Source organism: Alexandromys fortis, unplaced genomic scaffold, assembly GCF_014885135.2.
Source record: "Alexandromys fortis isolate MF-2015 unplaced genomic scaffold, M_Fortis_MF-2015_v1.1 scaffold_283, whole genome shotgun sequence".
In the NCBI taxonomy this organism is placed as follows: Eukaryota; Metazoa; Chordata; class Mammalia; order Rodentia; family Cricetidae; genus Alexandromys; species Alexandromys fortis.
In genome coordinates this window covers 1,341,489-1,365,251 of record NW_026068164.1, presented here as the reverse complement: position 1 = coordinate 1,365,251, position 23,763 = coordinate 1,341,489, and the positions used below count along the sequence as shown (strand labels likewise).

Sequence of the window (23,763 nt, the reverse complement as noted above, 5' to 3'; positions counted from 1 at the left end):
TGCCTGGTAGGGTCAGCCAGATGGTGTTCAACAGCCTGGAGCTTCTGCAGACAGCCTTGCACCACCTCTCGCCACCCCAACCTGCTGCCCAGCCATGGGATCGCCCTGGCTCTGGGCAACAGTGGAGGCCCAAGATGAGGAAAGGTTCACGTTTGGATTGAACCTCCTCTAGGGACCACCAGCATTGGCCATGTTGGTGTCAGTGGTTTATGCTGCTGCCCCGGACTTCAATGAAACCTGAGACCCCTGCGTTGGTACTGTCTACGACTCTGCCCCGTGGTGATGTCCTCAGGTTTTGCTGCCTCAGGGCGCCAGGCTGCTGTGAGTGGCTTGTGTAACCACCTGAGGCCACGCTGAGCCTCATGGTCTGGGCAGCCGCTGAAGGCCATGGTGGGCCAGTAGATCTGGTAGGGCCTGGATGTGTTATCTTCAGCCTGTATCACCACTGAAGCTCCTGTGAACGCCCGTGCTCAGGGCTGTCACTTGATGTCATGTTAATGTCCAAAGGCACTGGAGAGCTGGTCCCAACCCTCACCAGCCTACGGCATGGGCACTACAGTGCCGGTTGTGGAGGGGACCTGGGAGAGCTGGTCTCACCCTGATCCAGATACCGCATGGCTCTCCTCAGCTGCTGGCTGCTGGCATGGATACGGATGCCGGCAGAGAAAGCCTCATCCTCCCTTGGGGGGCTGGCTACTAGGAATTTGACCACACTGAGGTCAACAGATGGACAACACAAAATGGACCTGCTGTTTGTTTTTGGGGGGAGAAGAGGGGAGGTTACAGGTGAGGGAGCCAGACTGGGAGGCAAGCAGAATAGGGGTATACTATGTGAGATTCCAAATAATAACAACAATAATTAGAAAGAAAAAGAAAAACATAAAAAATAGATTAAATACATCTCAGTTGACAAAGGCAGTTCAAAACCAGAAAGGCTTGCAACAATCTGTGACTACAGTTCCAGGGGGTCTGAAACTCTCTTCTGACCTCCTCTGGCACCAGGAGCACATGTGTTATATAGAGACAAAACACCCATACACATAAAAATAAATTTAAAAAATAGAATTCTACTAAAACTATACCATCTCAAAATTAGGTGCCTCAAAAAATAATATTTAAAAACTCAATTGTCTGTGTTAAAACTGAGGCAAGAATTTTGTACCTAAGGAGAGAACAAAGCTAAAGTCAGGTAGTAAACAAGTCTAAGATTAAAATCACTGTTGGCTCCTGTTTCTGCCACGACAGCACTGTAAAGGCCTCATTCTCACTCTAAGATATCACCAACAAAATGCACGATAGCTGAAGTTAAGTGAACAATTGCTAATTTATCAACATTTATCATGAAGCACGCATGGCAATGGCTACACTGAAACACACCAGACCGAACTGCTACTAACTAACATTTCTCTATGCGATTTCCTCAACAGTCATTTCGTCTCATTTCTTACCTTCAACTTATTTTTTAACTCCAGTTATTATGTAAAATGTGCTGGATGGAAGCCCATGAAAGTAACATGTTCAAACAAAATGAGTAAAAAAGGCACAGACCCAAGAAAAAAGGAGGTGTTATTCCGGGACTCTTCCTTCTCAATTTAAGATGTTTATGTATGTGTGTGTAGAGGAATACCACTTAGTGGTAGGGCTCAGGCTCAGCATGCTTGAGGTCCTGGATCAATCTCCAGAACAAAATCAAACCACCACCAAACACACACACACACACACACACACACACACACCAACACACCAACACAAACACGAGCTAGTTTTAAATTCGATTACTGCTTTGGAGACAAAAGCAACAGGACATCTCTATTTCAATTGTAGGACGAATTTTAAATTATTTTTATTTTAAGATTAAGCATCCTCACTGACAATCCAGAATCAGTCTGTTCTGACAGTTGAGCAATTTCTTAATTTTCAGTGTCAAAGTAGAAAACACACATTCACAAGATGCAGGTCAATTACTGACCTTTTCAGTACATCCACCGGTGGCTACCAAGTCACTTACTGAATCATGAGGAAGACAGTTTTCCAAAAAGCCAATAAAACCCAGGAATATCAAGCTATAATTATCTCCCCAAACACTGGTGTCTAAAGGGGAAGCGCAGGAAGCCCAATTCCTATAGGTGATTAGAGAAGACCCGAGTGTTCAGAGGCTGGGGCCAGAACCATGGCGTTGTCTGTACACAGGTTCAGAGAACATCTGAGGAATAACAGGGCTCTTTCCTATTCCAGCAGAGGAAATAAAAACACACACTGCTGAAGTCAGCACTAAAACTGTTCTTGTCAACAGAAGGCAGGAGAGCAAAGGGAGAAAGTGGTGAACAAATTGGGGCAGAGATAGTTCTGATTCTGAATTTCTCCCCAGGTGAACGGGAGGGGGAGCTCTGAATCAGAATCCTTCATTCTGCTTTTGGCTCTAAATCAGTGCATTCAATACACCATTCATAAATATCAAGTGACCCACAGGGCTTGTGGTACTAAAAGTATTCTAAAATTTACTGGAAATTTCTATTCTGAAAAGTAGTAGATCAAAATGACACTGGGACACTGGTCAGTTACAGAGTAGAAGGCTCCCCCGAAGGGAAGTGAGGGAAGAGTGAACAGAACACAGCCATGGACCGGAGTCTCAGTCCAGTGTCAAAGGAACAGTACTGAGACAGCTCCAACAATGTCAGGCTTCTTGGACATAATCTGAAAGTTTAACTCTTGACCCTCTCCCTAACCTAATGCTTGGGGAAGAAAATAAATATTTACTTTATAACTATCCACAGTTTGGGCATATTATAATATTTAATCTCTTATAGTTCTCATTTCTGAACCTTTGGCATACACTTTTATCAGAATTATGTTACATGGAAAAAATTATGTGCCTTAATCAGTAGTACCAAAGAAAAATATAACCCTGTTCTTCCTTCACACAGGAAGAGTGAATACATGGCACCCTAAATATCTTGCAAGGTCTCTCTGTGTACTTGACAGAAGATTAGGGAAACCATTCCATTTCTATGTGTTTAGCAGAGGAATGGACTAGTCTTCAATTTCATCTTCCCAAACGTCTCCATTAACATCCACGGCATGGAACAGTCTGGAAACATAAACAAGGTACATATTTATGCAGTTGGTTAAACTGAGCATAATCTCCTTTTTTCAAAAACACTCTATTCTTTTGCTAACACCCCTACATAATACTGGCCAGTGGGGCGTGGTGGCACTGTGTCAAAGAATCCCCTGAGACTCTTTTTCTCCTAACGATGGGAAAGCACAGCTTTGCATGCATTAAATGACAGCACACTAACAGGAACAGCCTGACCATGGCTCTCCCGCTGGGGTACCATATACAGTCATCACATGAAATATCCTTGTCAAAACCGTTACTACTGAGTCTACAGAGTGAGTTCCAGGACAGCCAGGTCTACACAGGGAAATCCTATATTGAAAAACACATAAACAAACAAACAAAAAATGTAAAAAAAATAATTTTTTTTCAAGAAGTGTATACTCTGACTATAAACCCATTTTCAAGATTTAAAAATCACGTGTAGGAAAAGTTCTCCAAGTAGAGCTACTTTATAAAATAAACTAGCCTGCATAATGGTCTCAAAGCATATTGCAGACGGCTAGAAAGGCATTGGGAATGCCCGCTGTACAACCATGAGGACCAAGGTTTGGATCCCAGAACCCACGCAACGAACCAGGCATCCTGCAAATATCTGTATTTTAGCTCCAACTTTGAAAGATTTGACGCCCTCTTGGGCCTGTTCATATACACACAACATACAACACACACACACACACACACACACACACACAAAAACATCCACCATTTAGCTTTTTAACCACTAATCTAGGGAACCCTGTGTGTACAAACCTGTTAAAGCATGGAGACTCGGGGTCATTGAAATGTTTGTAAGGGTTGGCTCTGGAGAGAGAGCCCATGCAGATCCAGCAGAAGTACTGCATACAGCCGGTACAGGTCATCTTGTTACAGCCATCCAGCTTCTAGTGGGAGGAGACACGAAGCAAGGTGGTGAAAGCAGAAAAGGATGCATGAGCCAAAAGCAACACACCACACTCCCCAGTCTTTTGTCCTTTCTCAGGGAGGGCTGATACATAGGCAACAAACACACTGACAACCACTTACGCTCACAAGTTTGCACTGAGAGTAAAATACAGAAATATCGAACAGGTAGTCCTACAACTAGATACTTAACACAATCTCTTCTCAGAAACAGACAGAAATAAGAGGAACTTGAGACTAGATAAATATTAAAATGTTCTTTATTCTCAGCACTAGAAATAGAATCTAGATTCCTTTCCATGGTAGGCAGCCACGCTATGTTAAGCTGTACCTCTACCCCTTTTCTACTTTCTAGTTTTCAGACAGGGTTTAAGTTGGCCCTGGCAATCCTCCTGTTTCAATTTCCCAAATGGCTGGGATTACAGACTGAGCAAACCAGACTGGAATTAAATTTTAAATTTCTACACTAATAAAAGTTAATAAGTGAACTCATATCTATTTCTATACAGGGCTCAGGCACGGCAGGAGAGGTCGAATAGAACGACACTTTTTTTAATGGGGTACCTAAGGAATCAAGAGCTTCAGTTATGATGTCCACTACTAGAAACAAATCAAATGGAAAGCTACGTTTTGACTTTAAAACCTGTGAAGATTTTTATGAGAACAGATTTGTCTACTTGGCTCAGATTAATAGGGAAAATGCCTCAATTTCCTGAGCACATTTTTGTTAAATATGTTTGCTAGTTTGAAGGATAAATAGTTCTGAAAAGTCAGTTATGATTTTTTTTCCTGAGACTGTGTCTTATGTATCTATGTTGGCCTCGAACTTCTGATTTTCCTGCCTACCTCCTAAAATGCAAGGACTACTGGTATGCACTTCCATGTCTAGTTTGCTGTACTGGGTGGGGACTGAAGCCAGGACTTTGTGCATTCCAGACCAGCACTTGACCAACTGAGGTACACCCCAGCTCCAGATAAGGTTTTTTAAAAGCAGACTGGGACTGGGAAGATGGTTCCTTGGTTAATAGCACTGGCTGCTGTTCCAGAGGATTCATGTTTATATCTCATCATCCACATGGTGGTTCACAACCATCTGCCATTCCAGTTCCAGCGGATCCAAAGCCGCCTCCTAGCCTGCAGGCACCAGGAATGCACATGGTATAGAGACAAGGAGCCATACACATAGAATAAAAACCATCTGTAAAATCACACAAATTAAGAGTTGACTGTAGTTCTAGTGTGGTCATGGTCTAACCTGCTATTGTCTCTTTCAAAACTCATGTTGGGAATTTAATCCCCACTGTGGGCTACTAAAAAGATGAGATCTAGCCAGATGGTGGTGGTGCACACCTTTAATCCCAGCATTCAGGAGGCAGAGGCAGGTGGAGTTCTGTGAGTTCAAAGCCAGTCTGCTTTATAGCTAGTTCTAAGACAGCCAAAGCTACACAAAGAAACCCTGTCTCAGAAAAAAAAAAAAAAGGAAGGAAGGAAGGAAGGAAGGAAGGAAGGAAGGAAGGAAGGAAGGAAGGAAGGAAGGAAAGAAAGAAAGAAAGAAAGAAAGAAAGAAAGAAAGAAAGAAAGAAAGAAAGAAAAAAGAAAAGAGAAAAAAAAGTGGGAACTTACCCTGAATATTGTATTTAGAAGCAGGGCCCTTGGGAGAAAATGAGGTGAGATAAGTGATGAGCCTGGAGCGTCACTGAGTACTGGTGGCCTTCTATGAGCGCACTACCAGTGCAGACACACTACTTCTCACTGCGCCTCAAGACAGACCCAGAACATAATCTGAAATAAGCTTTATAACTTACCTAGCTTAAGTTAGCAAAAGAAAATGGAACAGAGCATCATCTTCTCAATTTTGAGGAGGACACAATGTGAGATAAACTGTCTTTTTCTATAAAAGCACTTTGAATAGAAAAGCCTATGTGTACTTAAAGTCTGTAAGAATATTTACTAGTGAATTTTATCGTCTAAGTAAGAAGGCTGTGTTTTCTCCATGACTATTACTACAATTAATCCGTGGGCTTCTGAGGGTAACGCGTGCGCTAAGTCTGTCCTACAGCAGTCACCTGTATGGGCGTCCCGCAGCAGGGGCAGCTCTTGGAGTTCTTTTCCAGCCAGTCCTTACTTTCCATCTCTTCCAGGGCCTTCTGAATCACCCTCTTGCCATACCTCTGCTCCAAGAACCTTTTAGTAGCTTCATCTGCTTGTAGGTATTCATTTCGTAAGTCTATTAGTTTCTCTAGAAAGTACAAGGGAAAATTAAGTGTTACTCTGCAGTGCTGACAAACACTCAAGACAGCATAATGGACAGAGTGGTGCACAGCTCTAGCTCCGCACTTAGGAGGCAGAGGCAGGCAAAGCTCAGCGTGAACTTGAAAGGTCAGCCTGGTCTGCATGGAGAGCTCCAGGTCAGCCGCAACTATACAGTGAGACTCTTTCTTGAAACAAACAAACAAAACAAAAACAAAAAATGCACCAAAACACCCAAAATATTTAAATATAAAAAATTTAGGAGATTGAGGGATGGGGACAAAAAGGGACAATGGATACTATGACCAAAACATATGCATGCATAAAATTTTCAAAATGAAGCCTGGTGGTGGTGACGCACACCTTTAATTCCAGCACTCTGGAGGCAGAGGCAGGCGGATCTCTGTGAGTTTGAGGCCAGCCTGGTCCACAAGAGTTAGTTCCAGGACAGGCTCCAAAGCTACAGAGAAACCCTGTCTCGAAAAACAAAACAAAACAACAATAACAACAAAAAATTTCATAATTAAACCCGTTATCATCAATAAAACCATAAATATATTGTGTGTGAAAATGTGAACAATCTTCTGTAGTTCAGATGTGCGTATCAGATAAAGCTTTCAACATGTTGCAAAAAAAAAAAAAAACAATAGACACAAAGAGACCTTTAACTGGAGGGGCCACTATTCAATCCAAATACTCACAGGACCCACAAACAGTACAGGTAAAGGTTACATATGCAAATGACAGAAGCAGGTAGGATCCACCCACTAGGAAAATCAGACTTGCTAAGGGGGCAGTGTTTCCCTTTGACTTTGATTTCTCAATATTGGCATGTTTATGTAGCTGGCAACATTCAACGAAAACTGTCTCATCAAAAAGAACAAAGAGCCCGTGGAGTTCAGTGGAAGAGTGTTTGCCAAGACCCTGAGGTTAATACCAAGTACCACACCATACCAAATTCTATAACTTGTAGACACTGACTCTACACTATATAAGTATTAATCATCATAAAACTCTGTAAGTTAACAATTTGACATACAAAAATAGTGACTAAAATTCACTTTGTTCCAGGTGCTGAAAGCTCATCCCGGGGTAACTGAGATGGCACCGTGGGTAGAGAAGCTGCCAAGCCTGATGACCCGAGTTCAACAGCCGGGTCCACATGGTGGAAGAACCAACTTCCATACGCTGTCTTCTGACTGCCACGTTCTCACCAAGGTATGAGCGTGCCTCCCATCGCCAAAGATAAATAACAATGTGGTTTTAAAGCAGTTCTCCCTTGAGGCTGCAGAGAAGGCTCAGCAGTTAAGAACATCTGCTGTTCTTCCAGAGGTCCTGGGTTGTTTCCAGCACCAACATCATTAGGCTCAAATGTAATACCAGCTCAGGGGGAATCAAATGCCCTCTTCTGGCCTCCATAGGCACTGCATGTACGTGTATATACCCACACATACAAATAAAAATAAATTTATAAAGAGTTCTTTTTGGGGCTGGAAAAATAGCTCAGAGGATAAAAGCACTGACTGCTCTTTTAGAGGTCCTGAGTTCAATTCCCAGCAACCACAGAGTGGCTCACAACCATCTGTAATAGGATCTGGTGGTGCCCTCTTTTGGTCTGCAAGCATACACGCAGACAGAGCACTGTATACATAATACATAAATAAATCTTTAAAAAAAAAAAAGAAATCTTAAAAAAAAAAAAAAAAGAGTTCTTTTCACCTTCTCCCCCAATATTCTTCAGCTGGCTTACACTGTTGCTTTACCACTTAACTGGACTAGGCATCCATCTGCAAAGGTTCCAGCTGCAGACAAAAGCTTTGGTTCACAACTGTATTCCCTTCATTTTTCAATATAACTGAAGACCTCTCATAAACATTCTAGCTAGTTAATTTTTCTTTGGGGGGGATATGTGTGTAGTGTGCACATGAAAGCACACAGATGTGAAGGCCAAAGGAGGACATCTGCTGTGTTCTTCTACCACTCTCTTACTAAGACACTGACCAGAAGCTTGCCATTTAGGCTGGACTAGCTGGTCAGCGAGCTCCCAGGATCCACCTGTCCTTGCCATGCAAAGATGCGGTTTCAGGCATGCGTGGTCATACCCAGAGTTTTACATGAGTGCCGGGGATTCAACCTCAGGTTCTCAGGTTTGCATAGCAAGCACTCTACCCCTGAGCCACTTCCCTAGCCCCGCTCTTGTTACTTTATCAGTCTGCTTTCCTCAAGTTACTTAGAGGCCTCATCCTTTTAAGCAACAGACACGTGAGGCAGACTACATACACGTTCTCTTTTCAATCTGTAAGTTCTTAAGCGTATTGTGTATCCAGAACATAGCACCACCACTATATTCTGATGTAAGAGACATCTTTCTCATCTAACAATTCAAAGCGTTTTTGTTTTTAAATATCTTAAAGACAAAAAAATTATTGCTCAATATTCTCAAAATAACTATTTCATGGGTGTGCGTACCAGCACACATATATACACATAGCCAGATTCCTAATTCTGCTGAACCCCCAAGTCTACTTGAACTTCTCCACATTTGTGAAACAAATCCTTCTCTCATCAACAGGATTAGAAGTAAAGACTAACACCGTACTTCAGAATTCCCCGTAGTCTCAAGCACCCTTACACTTCAGGCCACAAGCCTCTCCCCTAAGACACCTCCCTGCACATGAAGGCGGTCTCCTGGCATTACCAGTCAGTGACTGTAGCAGCATTAGCAGTCACCACTCCGCGTTTCATGCCCACTGTTTCTCACAGTACCCAGGATGAAAGTCCAGTCCTCTGTCAGGAATAAGTACTTTTGCAAAATACAATAGAAGGAATTTCTAGAAAGATTAACAACTACAGATTTAAAATTTGTATTAGATTTGAGTCATTCTGAAACTGCTGTAAGTTTTTCACCCTGACTTTCAATTTCTCTATCTACCTTGTCATGGACTCAAATGACAATGTAACAATAACTTTGCACGGCATTTTCACTAGTTTTGTCAGTTTTGCCCATTTTCAAACACCTTTGGAGTATTCTTTTTAAAATATTTATTATTATGTATACAATATTCTGTCTGTGTGTATGCCTGAAGGCCAGAAGACCAGACCTCATTACAGATGGTTGTGAGCCACCATGTGGTTGCTGGGAATTGAACTCAGGACCTTTGGAAGAACAGGCAATGCTCTTAACCTCTGAGCCATTTCTCCAGCCCCACCTTTGCAGTATTCTCATCATCTTCATTAATTTAAGAAAAGAGGACACCAATGACCAAACAAATTGATAAAAAGGCCTGACTCCCCGGACCCGACCCCGCCTACATTCGCTCCAACACATGGCTCAGGGAGAGCGTCTGAGGACTGAGCAGACGCAAGTGCCGAAGAGTCAAGCAGTCTGGATGCCGCCACCTGCCATCCGGGACCTGTTACTCCACGTGCACTGGTAGATTCCACATGCTAGTCCTTTTCCTAAGCCTTCCTGGTCCTGCCTGCTTCCTCTTCCCTCAGAGCACTTCCTAACCTGCTCTTACTTTCTCTCTCCTCCTTAGCACTCACCACTAGCTGCTCTCTGTGCTGTTGTTCCCACTGGACGGCGGGTCCATGAAAGGGTTCTGTCTCTTGGTCATTCCTACATCATCCCTAGAGCCAAGACGGTAACTGACAAAAGTAACTGCTAAATGAGTTTCACCCAGCACTCAGCAAGCTGAGTCAGTATGCCACATCTGTTGTCGGGCTCAGGGGACACGGGAGCAAGAGTTGGTCATAACTGGCATGCAACTCTACTTCTAGTAACCCTCTGACTTGGAGAAAAATACAAACACTACAGGTGTGAGGACTCTAAATGTATGAATGAAAGTCACAGGCCTTGAGTGTGAGGGAAGGCTTACAGTTACAACATACCTGCAGTTACCTTACATGGAGAAACCCCATGATAGGTCAGTCTGCACAAGGTACAGAAGGCAAAATTGCAGCTGGAGCAGATAGCCATGGTACCGCCGGGCTCCTGCATCACAGGGAGCTGGCAGCATGGGCGGGGGCAGTACACCACATCTGCCATTAGATCCAAGGTAGACTGGAGGAGGAGGCGGTCATAACGGGCAAACAAGTCTGCTTCTACCAGCTCTTTGACCTGAGAGGAAATATAGAGCACCATAGTTAATCATTTCTCAACTAGTTCTGCTCCTGAGAAGAATCTTAGGTCGCTGATATAAAATAGATAGGTGCACAATTTCAAATCTCTGTTCTGATTTCAGAATCAAAGCAGGTTTGGTAATAGTTTATACCCTTTTCATTTTTTGAGCAAGGGGTGGGGCATGATTGGGACAGGCTTTCCTATGTAGTCCACTGACTGAATTTTCAGCAATCCCCCTGCCTCAGCCTCCTATGTCTGGCTCTAACAGTCTATATCCCAATTGAAGTGGTGGTTGCATGGGTCCACATGGCTGGCTGGGCAGCTGGGCATGGTGTGTTGATGACGTATTCGGTTGGTACGATAAATAACCAGACCAGCTCAACAACAACAGATATAATTTAATAATTGGAAAAGGGGGAATTCACATTACAAGAGTGGAAAGTCTGAAATCCAAAATGGTCCGGTGAGTACGGCGTGTGCCTACCTACCCCGGTTTTTCTACCTGGGCTACGGGCGGCCACACCCTAACCAGATATGATTGGCTGAGCTTCCCATCAGTCCCAGAACTAAGGAGGCAAGTAGATCTCTGAGTTCAAGGCCAACCTGGTCTAAAGAGTGAGTTCCAGGATATCCAAGGTTACAGAGAAACCCTGTCTTGAAAAACAAGACAGGGTTGGAGAGATGGTTAAGTGGTTATGAGCAATGGTTTCTCTTCCAGAGGACTTGGGTTCAAATTCCAGCACCCACACAGCAGATCACAGTTGTCTGTAACTTCAATTCTAGGGGATCTGATACCCTCATATAGAACATGCAGGCAAAGCACCAATACAAGTGAAATAAAATTAAAAGACAGAGAACAGAAATCTGCCTGTATGTGTGTATATGTGCATATGCCCACAAACAATTGTGCAGGTTAAAAGACAACCTGAGGAAATTGGTTCTCTCCTTCAACCATGTGTGTCCTAAAGGTCACACTCAGGTCATCAGGTTTCTGGCAGGTTTCTTTACCTAATGGGTTGTTTCACTGACCCTGGTTTTGATTTTTGAGATGGATCTCACACAGCCCAAATAAGCCTTGAACTTGCTATACAGTCAAGGAAGATACTGAATATCTGATCTTCCTGCTGGAAGTACTGGGATTACAGGTGGGCACTGTACCCATTTTGTAGCCTTCTTTTTTGAGGCGGGGGGGGGGGGGGGGGGGGGTTCAAGACAGAGTTTCTCTGTAGCTTTGGAGCCTGTCCTGGAACTCACTCTGAAGACCATGCTGGCCTAGAACTCACAGAGATCCACCCGCCTCTGCCTCCTGAGTTCTGGGATTAAAGGCGTGCGCCACCACCACCCGGCTAGGATTCTTAATAGATATAATGAGGACTTGTAGACTGCACCCAAGGACTTGGTCTATCCCATGAGTACTATCAAGAAAGTTTCTGAGGGTGGGGGTTTGGCTTAGTGGAGAGGGCTTGCCGAGCATGTGTGAGGCTTGGGGTTGATTCTCAACACTGTAAGATAAATACATTAATTATGAATTAATTGGAATTACTGCGGCGAGTGTAGTGGCATACACCTACCATCCCAGTATTTGAGAAGTCAAGAAAGGAGGATCATGAATTTGAGTCCAGTCTGAGCTACAGAGGAAGATCCTATCTTAAAAGTAAACAGAAGGACTAGGAAGCCATGCGGCATCAACAGAGTGACAATACCTGACCAGGAGTAGCCACTGAAGAGCACTTTGGTTCTGGACAATTGAGGCATTTAACCTGGCCATCTTTGATCTGGATTTCGAAGTAGTCCTTCAGACAGGCTTTGCAGTACACGTGTCTACACTCCAAGAAGTGCATGCACTCACTCCCCAGCTTCTCGCAGAAACAGATATTGCACAGGAACAATTTACTGTTGAAGCTCTTCATCTGCTGCGCTTGATTGAAGTCCAAGATTTCCTGGATTAGACTCGACAATGATTCTACATCCTGCACAGCTCTCTCATCCACCATTTCTTCTTGGTCTACATCTGATCCCGTAGCTCCTCCAAAGCCTATCTCTGTGCTGGAAGAGGCCTGAGCTGTCGTCCTTCTCTGAACTTTTTTCTGAGACCCCATTTTGAGCTCAAAAGGAGAGACAATATTCAGGTAGGTGAGGGTCTCCTCCTTAAGAAACTGCATCCAGGCAAAGAGCACCACACTGCCTCGGTGTTCTTCCCATAGGTTGTCTAGGTGCTTGCAGAGAGCAGAGAGCTAGGAGAAAGCACACAAGGATGCTGAGTTGGGAAAGATGACGATCTTCCTAAGGCTCTTTGAAAGTTATGTTAGTATAGCTTCCTGACACTACTTTTTCTCACTCCCAAAACAGCAGCAACATTCTCATCATTTCTTAAACTGTTCAGTGATAGAGGCCAGAGTTAAACATAAAGTCAGAATCTAAATGGATTAGTACAGAAACAACAGAAACGTAAAATGCTATAAGATATAGAACCAAATTGCTACTTAAGCTATGAAAACAGCACTTATCTTCACTCTGTATCTTGTGTATTAGAAAGGAATGTAGTTCTAATAGGAACTGGTTCTCTTTGGCGATGGTGGCGCACACCTTTATTCCCAGCACGTAGGCAGATGCAGGCGGATCTCTGTGAGTTTGAGGCCAGCCTGGTCTACAGAGCTAGTTGCAGGACAGCCATGAACTGTTTCTCTTTGGGAGCCCTACCTTTCCTTGCAGGTGATCTAGAATTGTAATTAGAAAAAGGATGGTATACAGAAGCCATACAGGCCCTGTAAGAGTCTCATAGCCCTTGTTTCTGGGTAGTAAAATTTGATGATTACCTGTGTTCTCTTCTCCCATACCCTTTCTGTTCCTCTTTTGGATTAACTGTACTTCCTATAACAAATCTGTCCAACAGAAATTTGTGAGGCACATATGAAATAGTAAATAGGCTGAAACAAAAAGAAAAATAAATGAAAATAAAAGTGTCATTCAAAGCTGGGGACACAACTCAATGGTAAAGTTCTTGCTTACCTAGTCCATAAAAAATGACAAAACAAAAACATCCAAGAAAGGACAGCAATTTCAACACACAGTGCTGGGAAAATTGGATATTCATACTCAAAGTGCCCAACTAAATGCATACCCCCAACACATTATACACCGGTTACAAAATCACCTCAAAACTGATGAAGCGTTTTATCAAACCGAACAGCTTCTGCAGAGCAGAGGAAAAACTGAGTGCAAGGACAACCTACCAGAAAAGAGTCACAGGAATAGACACCTGACAAGGGGTTAATGTTTAGGATACATGATAAACTTCAAAAAGCACAAATCCCAAAGTCTGATTCTTTTTTCCTTTTGGCAGTACTGAGGATGGAACCCAGGGCAGATGCTCTAACATAAGCTGGAGTTCTTAGCCTGTCTTTTTATTCTGAGACAGGACCTTGCTAAGTTGCCCACATTTGCCTACACACACACACACACACACACACACACACACACACACACACTCATGGCTGGGCATGGTGGCACACGCCTATAATTCCAGCACTAAGGAAGTTCTAGTAGGTCTCTGAGTTTGAGGTGAATCTGGTCCACAATGCAAGTTCCAGGACAGCCAGGGTTACACAGAGAAACCTTGTCTTGAAAGCAACAAAAAATATGTATTTATTTTGCATGTAGTTATGTGTAGATATGAACATGGACATGCCATGGCCTATATGTGGAAGTCAGAGGACTAAGTTCTCTCCTACTATGTAGGTTCCAGGGGTCAAACTCAGGTCATTAGACTTGGTGGCAAGTGTCCCTGTCCACTGAGTGAGCATTTTACAGTTCAGCTCTTGAACCTTTAAGGTTCCTGTCTCAGCCTCCCGAAGAGATGGAATCAAAGGCTACTGCTGGTTCAAACAATCTGATATTTAAGTAGGCAGATGAGGGCCCAGGGTATTGCTCAATGGAAGAACACATACTTAGCATGCACAAGGCCCTGGGTTTAATCCCCAGTACCACTCTCAATAGATATACACAAGGGCAAGACCTAACAGACAGTTCTTAAAAGAAGACACACAGGGCTGGAGAGATGGCTCAGTGGTTAAGGGCATTGCCTGCTTTTCCAAAGGTCCTGAGTTCAATTCCTGGCAACCACATAGTGGCTCACAACCATCTATAATGAGGTCTGGTGCCCTCTTCTGACCTGCAGGTATACACGCAGACAGAATATTAAATATAAATAAATAAATATTTTAAAAAGAAGACATGCAAACTAGGGTAGTAGTGGTGCACGCCTTTAATCCCAGCACTCAGGAGGGCAGAAGGCAGGTGGATCTCTGTGAGTTTGAGCCCAGCCTGGTCTACAGAGCAAGTTTCAGGACAGACTACAAAAAACCAACCAGACAAAAAAGAAGACATGCACTTGGCAGGCAAAGTTCATGATAATGAGCGGTGTCACCAATCAGGGTGATGTAAAACCCAGACACCTCACATTAGTACGAATGGCTATCAAGAAATGCTAGCAAGGATGTCAAAAAGAAAACTCTTGGCAAACTGTTGGTGGGAATGTAAAACTGTGGGGAAACAGGACATAGTTTCCTCAAAAGAATCAAAACCACAAAACCAGCCAGGCCGTGGTGGCGCACGCCTTTAATCACAGCACCACTTGGGAGGCAGAGGCAGGAGGATCTCTGTGAGGGCAGCTGGAGGTACATGAAATCCTGTCATTGTTCTCTTTTTTTTTAAAGGGGTGGGGAGCTGGAGAGATAACCCAGCAGTTAGAGCACTGGCTGCTCTTCCAGAGGACCCAGGTTTGTGCTGGTGATACAGTGGGGAGAATAGCTGCCTTCTAGAAGACCCAGGTTCAATTCCCAAAACCCATATGGTAGCTCACAACCATCTGTAATTCCAGTTCTGGGGAACCCCAATGCTCTCTTCTGTCCTCTATGAGCACTGCATACATGTGATACACAGACATACATGCAGGCAAAACACGTATACAAATAACAAAACCAAAAGTAAACACAAAAACAGTTCATTTTACAGAGGTGGGACTGGGAAGTGAGAGATGGAGTAAAACTGACCAATGCTTACAAAGTCAGTTTCAGGAACAAGAAGTCCCACCTGCACATAGTAGGGATGGAGGAAAACTGACCAGTGTTTACTAAGTCACAGTTATGGGAACAAGAAGTCCCATGTGCACATAGTAGAGATGGAGAACTGACCAGTGCTTAGTATGTCACAGTTATGGGAACAAGAAGTCCCATGCGCACATAGTAGAGATGGAGAACTGACCAGTGTTTACTAAATCACAGTTATAGGACCAAGAAGTCCCATGCACACATAGTAGAGATGGAGAACTGACCAGTGCTTAGTATGTCACAGTTATGGGAACAAGAAGTCCCATGTGCACATAGTAGAGATGGAGGAAAACTGACCAGTGTTTACCAAGTCACAGTTACAAGAAGTCCCATGTGCACATAGTAGGGAGTCATTGGTAATAATGTGATAGCACAGGCTTGAAATCCTAACACCTGAGAGGTAGAAACACGGCAATTGTAAGGTTAAGGCCAGCTCCAGCTACACAGTGCTTGAGGACAACCCAGACTACACAAGTCCCTGACTAAAAACAACCAAAGCCACCGTACACTTCAAAAAGCTAGAAGGGGGAAAAAGCCTAAAGAAGGGAATTTTGAGTGATTTTACTATAAATAAATAATAAAATGCTTGCAAAGACAAACACACTTATGAAAACAGTAAAAACATTGGTTGTCCAATCTTAAAAAACATACATGTACACATGTATCAAAATATCATACAACCCCCTAAACATATACAAGTTGTATTATCTACTGAATTGAAATAAACTTTAGCAAACTAAGTATGTTAGTGCACACCTATGAGCCCAGCACTTGGGAGGCAGAGCAGAGGGATCAGAGTTCAAGGCCATCCTCAGCTATATAATGAGCTAAAAACAGCCTAAACTATGGGAGACCCTGTCTCAAAATTCTCTAGGACTGTGAGAATGAAAATGACACTCAAAGTCTGAAAATTAACTCTTCCAGTCCCATCAAAGAGCCAAGAGAGCTGAAATAGTCATTTGTATAATTAAACCTGAGTTCTTTTTTTCCCACATTTGCAATAAGCTTTTTTCCTTTCAGGCAGGGGATTGGATGCAGGGCTCCAGCACTCAGCAGATCCCCAGCCGACAGGCTCACAGCATTCTTTTTACTAAGAAATCTGGATAGAGGGAAACAGACTGACACTGCCCTGGCATTCATTACAGGCCCTCCACACACGTGGCTGCCACAAAGAAAGCTCTCACTTCTAAACTAAGCCAGCCAAGTTAAACCATTTTGACCTTTCCATTTAAAAGTGGTCTATTTCATTAGAAAGTGGAATATAAGATGATTTCCCATTAGAAATATAAATATTTCTAACTGGAGTTCAGGAATTATAAGCTTTTTCTTTTTTCAGGTAAACACCTAAAAACAAGCCTTCCAGATGGCAAGCAAATTTTGTAAATTAAATCCCAATGAAAAAATACCATTTTCTGTTCCTTGCTCTGTGTGGTGCTTCTGACAGTTCTGCGGAAGCACTTACCTAAATACTGACAACTAAAGCTTTTACAGATTTGCTTGGAGCTTATAATATGAAACACACTTTTTGAGGAATCTGCTAAAACACATAAAATGCAACAAACGTTTACTTTTGGGGGTTTTGTTTTATGTGTATGAGTACTTTGCCTGCATGGATGTATGTCCTGGTGCCCACTAGGTCAGAAGGCATCAGATTCCCTGAAGCTGGAGTTGCATATGGTTGTGAGTTGCCATGTGGGTGCTGGGAATTGAACGGGGTCCTCTGCAAGAGCAACAGTGTTCTTAACCACTGAGTCATCTCTCCAGCCCCAAAGCGGGTAACTATTTAAAAGGAAAGTTCTGCATGCTGTGTAAATGGAGTCTGATAAAGACACATTCTCTTCCTTCCTTCCTTCTCCAGTCCTGTTTCAGAAAAGGCATACATATAAATGTGAAGTAGGGAACATAGGGAACAAACAGAGATATGTATACTGGGGACTACAGAAAAGTCCTACATAATCAGAACCACTTTCTGATTCTACTACCCACCCCAATTCAGTGAATGACAGACCCATGTGTCAATTTCACGATTAGTAGGTGAAATTCTCAATGTCATGACTCAGGGTATAGACACAAAGATTGAACTAAGAAATACAACCAATTAAATCATTAATTCTCTGTGAGATTTATTTGAAAAAGAATTCTATTATAATTTTATCTAAATTCAAAAAGTGACAAACCCTTCCCTACAGCGCTCCCAAAGCTAGCATTAAGTAGAAACTAGAATCTGAAAGTACATCATGCATCCAATTAATCTATCCCTTTTTGTGCATGTTTGGCGGAAGCACATGAAGGTATGCAGAGTATCAATAACTCTATGGAACTATGTGAGTCTATCTACCTAAAGAACTAGCCATCCATCAGTGATCTAAACGCCACTCATGGCAGCCTCAACAGGTAATGCACTCCTCACACCTACTGCTTCCCGCACAGTTATAATGTCTTTCCCTTAAAATTTAACTTCCCTTTTAAGCTGTAATCTTAATTCTTGTAAAGGTACCTTTATGCAAAAGATTAGATGGGGGAACAAAAAGTATATGATAAAACCAAGTGGGCTGTTACACACACATAACCCCAGTTCTCAGATGGCTGAGGGAGGAAGAGTCATGAGATTTAGCCCAGTCTGAGCTATGTAGCAAAACTCTATCTCCAAAAATAAACATATCAAAACTGTATGACTAAAAGAAAAGACTAATGAGCTATTTCCTTGAGGTCAACAACTGACAGCTTCTGTCTTAATATCAGCTTATCAATCCTCATAGCTTCTGGAAAAGTAGCTATTGATCCATCACATCTCAGAACACTGTACTCGCTTCAAGTCATATTTATGTCTTAATCAAATACTGACGTTGAAGAGAGGTGCTTGAAGGCTCCAGACATAAATGATACAGAGAAGACATGCTAATTACCTGGTTTGATCAATACATGCTATACACAATATCACACTAAAATATAACAATGTGCCCCATCATAAATACATACAACTATTGCCTGTTAATAACAGGAGTTGAGGTCATCAGAAAAGGATAAATAGCACACAGAGAAGGAAGGCTTTCAATATTAGGTCTCCAGCCTTAGAAAGTATCTACAAGAACTAAACACATTTATACTTGTGTGCATTTACAGCTAAGAGATACTAAGTGACAATTATCCATTATTAATACACAGATTTTTATGGAGAAGCATTTATAACATTTATTCTGGAAATTTGCTTATTATAGCTATTTAGCTCAATTATCTGTTGTAATTACAATTAAATCTTTCATTTAAGGAATGAATAAGAAACTGAGAAAATAATATCAGCATCTAAGGAAAATGAGGACGACCTTGTCTCTAGGAAAAGAAACAATACTACGCTTGATTAAAAATCATTGCTGTTTCAATTCACAAGGATTAATTAAGTTTGTTTACTGCCATTTCTTTCTTTCTTCTTCGAGCACTGAGGCTAGAACCCATGGCCTTCCGTGTAAGGAAAGAACTCTACCACTGAGCCATATCCCGGCCCTGCCATTCTTTCTAAAAACATCAAGCATTTTCAGTTCATTAGCATTAGAATTCGAGAACACTAGGGGGAATATTTACAAAACCAAAGCCATTTGTTTGTTCTTTATGCACTGAATCAAAGATCACCAATTTTTAGTTTTCAATTAAAGATGATTTTGAAAGTTTCTAAAAATGGATAGGAGAAATTAAGTTTTGGGTCTACCTGAGTTGGTGACAGCCATTTGCCACTAAGTGTGAATGAAGGTGGGGAGGAGGATGGATAATCTGGTGGCAGTTCAAAGTTCAGCACAAGTGGTGGCAGAAAGCAAATGGTGTATTCAAAGCCACTATTCTGGAGACACTCATTTGAATTGCCTGAACCAAAAACAAAAATCAGAAAGGATCAACACTGGAGTGTCCGAAACCACTGAGCAGTGCTCAGCCCTAATGCTTTAGCAGAGGGGATAAAAACCCTCCCCCAGAGCACCGTCTATGCCTTAATGTTAATTTCCTAGTCCTGCCTTCAAAAACCAAACAATACAACACCTTACAAGCCCTTGAAAAATCTACTTAGGTGCCATGTACTGTAGGAAGTCACACAACTCATTCTTGTAAACACTTCCTAATACAATTCCTAACACTAACGACAATGTAGTACACAATGTTTTGTTCTATTGTTGGGCTATAGTAAACAATTAAAAGACACAATCTAGAGAAAAAGACATTTATTTCTATGAAACAGCCATGACTTACTAAGACTAGCATATGCCCACTAGTCATGAATCGGTTGGGGAAGTTTGTGCCAACAAAATAGTCTCAGGACTGAGAGCATAACACGGCACACCACAGTCACAGTCACAGGGTCATCTAAGAGATCACAGGTTCTAGGAGAAACATTGTGAGAAAATGTGCATCAAGTTCTCTGCAGATTATCAAAAACAGTTTTTTCTCCAACAAGAGGTGGCAGAGTAACAGCGTGCTCCATACCTGTCCATGGCAGTTGCACTGATTCTAAAAGCCACGCGGCATCAGCCACGTGGCAGGCACTCTACGGTGTGCCAAGAATCTTCACAGCTGCACGCTATTATCTGTTCTCTTTGATTACCTCTAATTATCAACGACTGTGCTGATCCAACTACTGATTATACTAGGCTGCATGAGATATGCAGGGTATCTCAACTCAGTGGTCAAAAAAGGCAGGATCGAATCAAAAACTGTTTTACATTCCCCCACACAATTCTTTTAAAACAAACATGCATTATATCTGTGCCACCAATACTTATCAATTACCCCTTATGGCCATATACACAATTGACAACTAAAATATAGTGAGAAATCAAGAATAATTTTTATTTAGAAAAACCTGTGTAAGATATTAACTAACCGCTCACAAATATCTTGAAATTCTGTGGCAGATCCAGATGGATCCTGGTTTCGCCACCTTGGACGGAGTCTGCTTTTCTAAACTCATCGGCATCATAGATACTCGCCAGGGCCAGTAGTTCATCCTCCTGGGCTTCCAGGTCTTCTGACGACATTGAATTTCCTGAGGATTGAAGACAATCGCTCAAATCAGGTAGGAAATGCACATAACTGTTTCATGGTATATAAAAGCTCCTCCAGACAACTGCAAAGGACTTGTCGATCCTCTCTTTCCTGCGCAGCACCTGGCACTCTGTCTTCTTCACTCAGGCGGCTGTGGTGCTTCTAAGGACTAACCCAGGAAAGCAACAGCTGCCTTTTCACGCCGCACCTTCTGAAATGGGGGCTGGTCTCAAAGCTAAAGGGAGAGCATGTTTTGCACATTCTAAAAGACGATGCTACAAAATCTGAACATCCATTTAAAAGGCTTCATTTTCTTTTCATTTTTTTTTCCTAAATGTCTCCTATCTGAAACAATTCCATTTTCAAAAACTATTGCTTTTCCTCAGCAGTTGTCACGCTCTGCTTAAGCTAAGCCCTGCCTGAAACAGCGACACGTTCCATGTTAGGTCACTTAGTACCTGTTAGTAACAACCAGAAGAAAAGGATATTAACACTGCAGCCGGGATTTCAGTTCGGCTTGGAATTTGTGCAAATCCCATTTACTTTTCTAGCCAGTGGAGCTGAGACTGAAGGTGGATAAGGCACGGACTCAAGATAGGCTACGGAAACTCTGCCATCTGCAAAACAGAACCAGGAAAGAAGTGTGAGGACACGATCCAGATTCAAATTCCCCATCTGTACCATCATCACTTAAGTCAAACACTCCAGCACGTCAACCGTGATCCACAGGGGTTCATACTCTCTGAGGACACACCGAGTCACGTGGTCAAAGGGCAACTGTTTCCCAATGACACACCCCTTATCAGACTGCGCTCAGCCTTGTAACTGAGGTGGTTATATAAGATGACGGACACCACACCCAACAAACGTCATCTTAAATTTGTTTTTTGCCTTCTCCTTTCCTCTTCTACTTCTTCTGTTCTTTCATTTCCCATCCCGCTGGCTTTCACTCTCACCTGCTCATAAATTAGCCTTGCAGGTGACACAGTTAACTCTGTGGGTGGGACAGCATTTCAAAACAAAATAAGGGCACGCATATGCACATAGACTTGTGAGATTTTTCTCCAAGTATTTAGAGCCAGACTTCCAGGACTGGGGCTATAGCTCAGTGGGCGAATGACCTCTAAACTCGAGTTCCTTTTTAGAGAAGTGTGGGCCATAGATAGGTTCTGGAGCACAAGGAGCATCTTGACATTGTATGCAAAGATGTTACATAAACTAACTTTCAAACCATATTCTCAGAAATGATTACTGAATAAGTTAGGATCGTGTTTACGATTACAGAGCACCGGCTGTGTACGGTCCTAGGTCCCAGCACATCACCTTACCACGTCCACCAATCTGACCAGGAAGCAGCGCATGGTGAGGATGGGATTTAGTCTTTTGTTTCTTTGTAAACAAAGTTTTTTCAGATGTGAGAGATGTATTTACTGACTTCACCGTTTTAGGTTAGCAGTCTTCATCTTGTCTGCACATCAGAATCTCCTGGTGAAACTGCCTCTTAAAATTCCAATACCCAAACCATATTCAGAAACAACTAAGTCAGGACTCTACAGTTGTGAGCTCCCCCACCCAGCCCCCATACACAACGTTTTAGAAATCAGACTTCAAAGAGGTCTCATCACAATACTGTTATACATAATGTGCTTTTGAAATTCCTCCCCGCCCTTCCTCCTCCCCTTGGTGCCCATGCACCTTTAGCAGACCCCGCCCCTTTCAGCATCCACGTCACACGTGCTGTTATCTGCTCTCCCTGCCTGAAACCCTGTTTCCCCTCAGTCTCCTTCCCAGCTTCACAACCTGTCCCACAGTCGCTCTCACATGCACCAAGCAGAGCCCTTCATGAATTTGCATGTCCTTCTGTCACCGAGGCCATGCTAATCTCTGCATCATTTCCATCCCGCGGCTGCTGTGCTGCCAAAGGGAACACACTTCTAGTTCTCCAGGAAGCACAGATGATTCCAGTCTGCAGTCGGGACTGATAATCTTTACTCCAAACACCACCTCTGACAGTCCTTTCCGACCTACCCCACCTGAGCCCAGCTCAACCAGAAGGCTAGAGTCAGGTGGTCCTTAATTCGGGTTGTCTGCTTTCACTTCCTGCTCATCCCACCCACTCAGCCTTTGAGGGCAACCTCTCAAGTCCCAACTCTACAGAGCGGTTTCCCAACAGACACCGTCTTCTTTAAAATCGGACCTTGCACTTCCTCTTTGACTAGCCTGCATTAGCTCATCAAGGCGCAGGCCCAAGTCTTTTCCGTCACCCTACTGTTCTCAGTATCCAGCAGTGCCCTGGGCACTCAGAAAAGACCTGGAGTTAAAATGCTATGTCTTGGCATGGAGGACCAGGGGCATAGGATTCAGTGACCACTTTGTCATATTCCGCTAAAAGCAGGAGGCTGGGTCCGTTGTCACAGTAACACTGGTAAGAACAGTAACAATTAGTGAGTTCTTACCAGGTGTCAGGCATTATGCTAAGCCCTTTCGATGCACTAACTGACGCTAGGCTCCACAATCACGTGAAGCAAGTCCTATTACTTTCTTCATTAATCAAAATTAGACAGGTGACGGCTTGAACTCTTTTCTGGACCATCTCTGGGCATAAGATGCCTATCTTCATCTGTAAGCCGGTAATAGGAATAAACCCTGGCAGCACCAAACAGATAAAAGTTTAATAACACTACTGTTGCAAACCGGAAGCCGCTCCAGCAAGGCGTGGAGCCCCTCCTCTGCCAGGTTTCCCTAGCTTGGGAAAATCCTACTCATCTTCCCGGCCACTCCCAGCACGCTCCGGCCCTGGCATCAGCTCGGCTCTGTCTCCGCCGCCTGCCAATCGCCGTGCAGACGTGTCTGTGTGACTCCCCCAACAACCCGGGGGCAGGATCAGGCAGGGCCACAGGCCCTGTGCTGGCAACGCCGCTGAGGAGCCGGCCCCGGGGCGTGCCGGGCCCGTCCGCCCCGCCCTGTCCCCTTGGCGCCCAGGGAGCCGGCCGCCCGGTCCCGAGCAGGGGAGCCCGGTATCCACAGAGCAGGCCCGGTCCGGCCTCCCGGCTCTGCCTCGCGCACTCACAGCGCGTCTCTGCCGTACCTTCCGGCCGCCCCACCGAGCCCGGCCCGAAAGTTCCGCGCTACGCCCTCGCCCAGGGCCCGGAGACACGCTCGCAGCCAGGCCTGCAGACACCCGGCTCCACCTGAGCACCGCCTCTTCCGTCTCCAGAGCTGTCAGCTGAGAGGGG

The 23,763-nt window shown here is 43.5% G+C and overlaps 1 protein-coding gene across 4 annotated transcripts; it reads right to left on the bottom strand.

Moving 5' to 3' along the window:
• Positions 1-1,812: 1,812 nt before the first annotated feature.
• Rnf14 (ring finger protein 14) lies at positions 1,813-23,763 on the bottom strand. 4 transcript variants are annotated; one of them, XM_050127956.1, is made up of 9 exons: positions 23,616-23,763; positions 20,986-21,144; positions 20,367-20,528; positions 19,206-19,357; positions 12,098-12,628; positions 10,163-10,391; positions 6,088-6,260; positions 3,872-4,002; positions 1,813-3,088 (listed from the first exon to the last, which is right to left on the bottom strand). In XM_050127956.1, exons 3-9 carry the CDS (start codon positions 20,518-20,520, stop codon positions 3,031-3,033), a joined length of 1,428 nt encoding a protein of 475 aa, XP_049983913.1. In that variant the 5' UTR covers positions 20,521-20,528; positions 20,986-21,144; positions 23,616-23,763; the 3' UTR covers positions 1,813-3,030. The 4 variants fall into 4 exon arrangements, with proteins under 4 accessions (XP_049983913.1, XP_049983912.1, XP_049983915.1 ...); XM_050127955.1 differs by having other exon boundaries at positions 23,598-23,731; XM_050127958.1 differs by lacking the exons at positions 20,367-20,528; positions 20,986-21,144; positions 23,616-23,763 and adding an exon at positions 13,211-13,321 and having other exon boundaries at positions 19,206-19,354.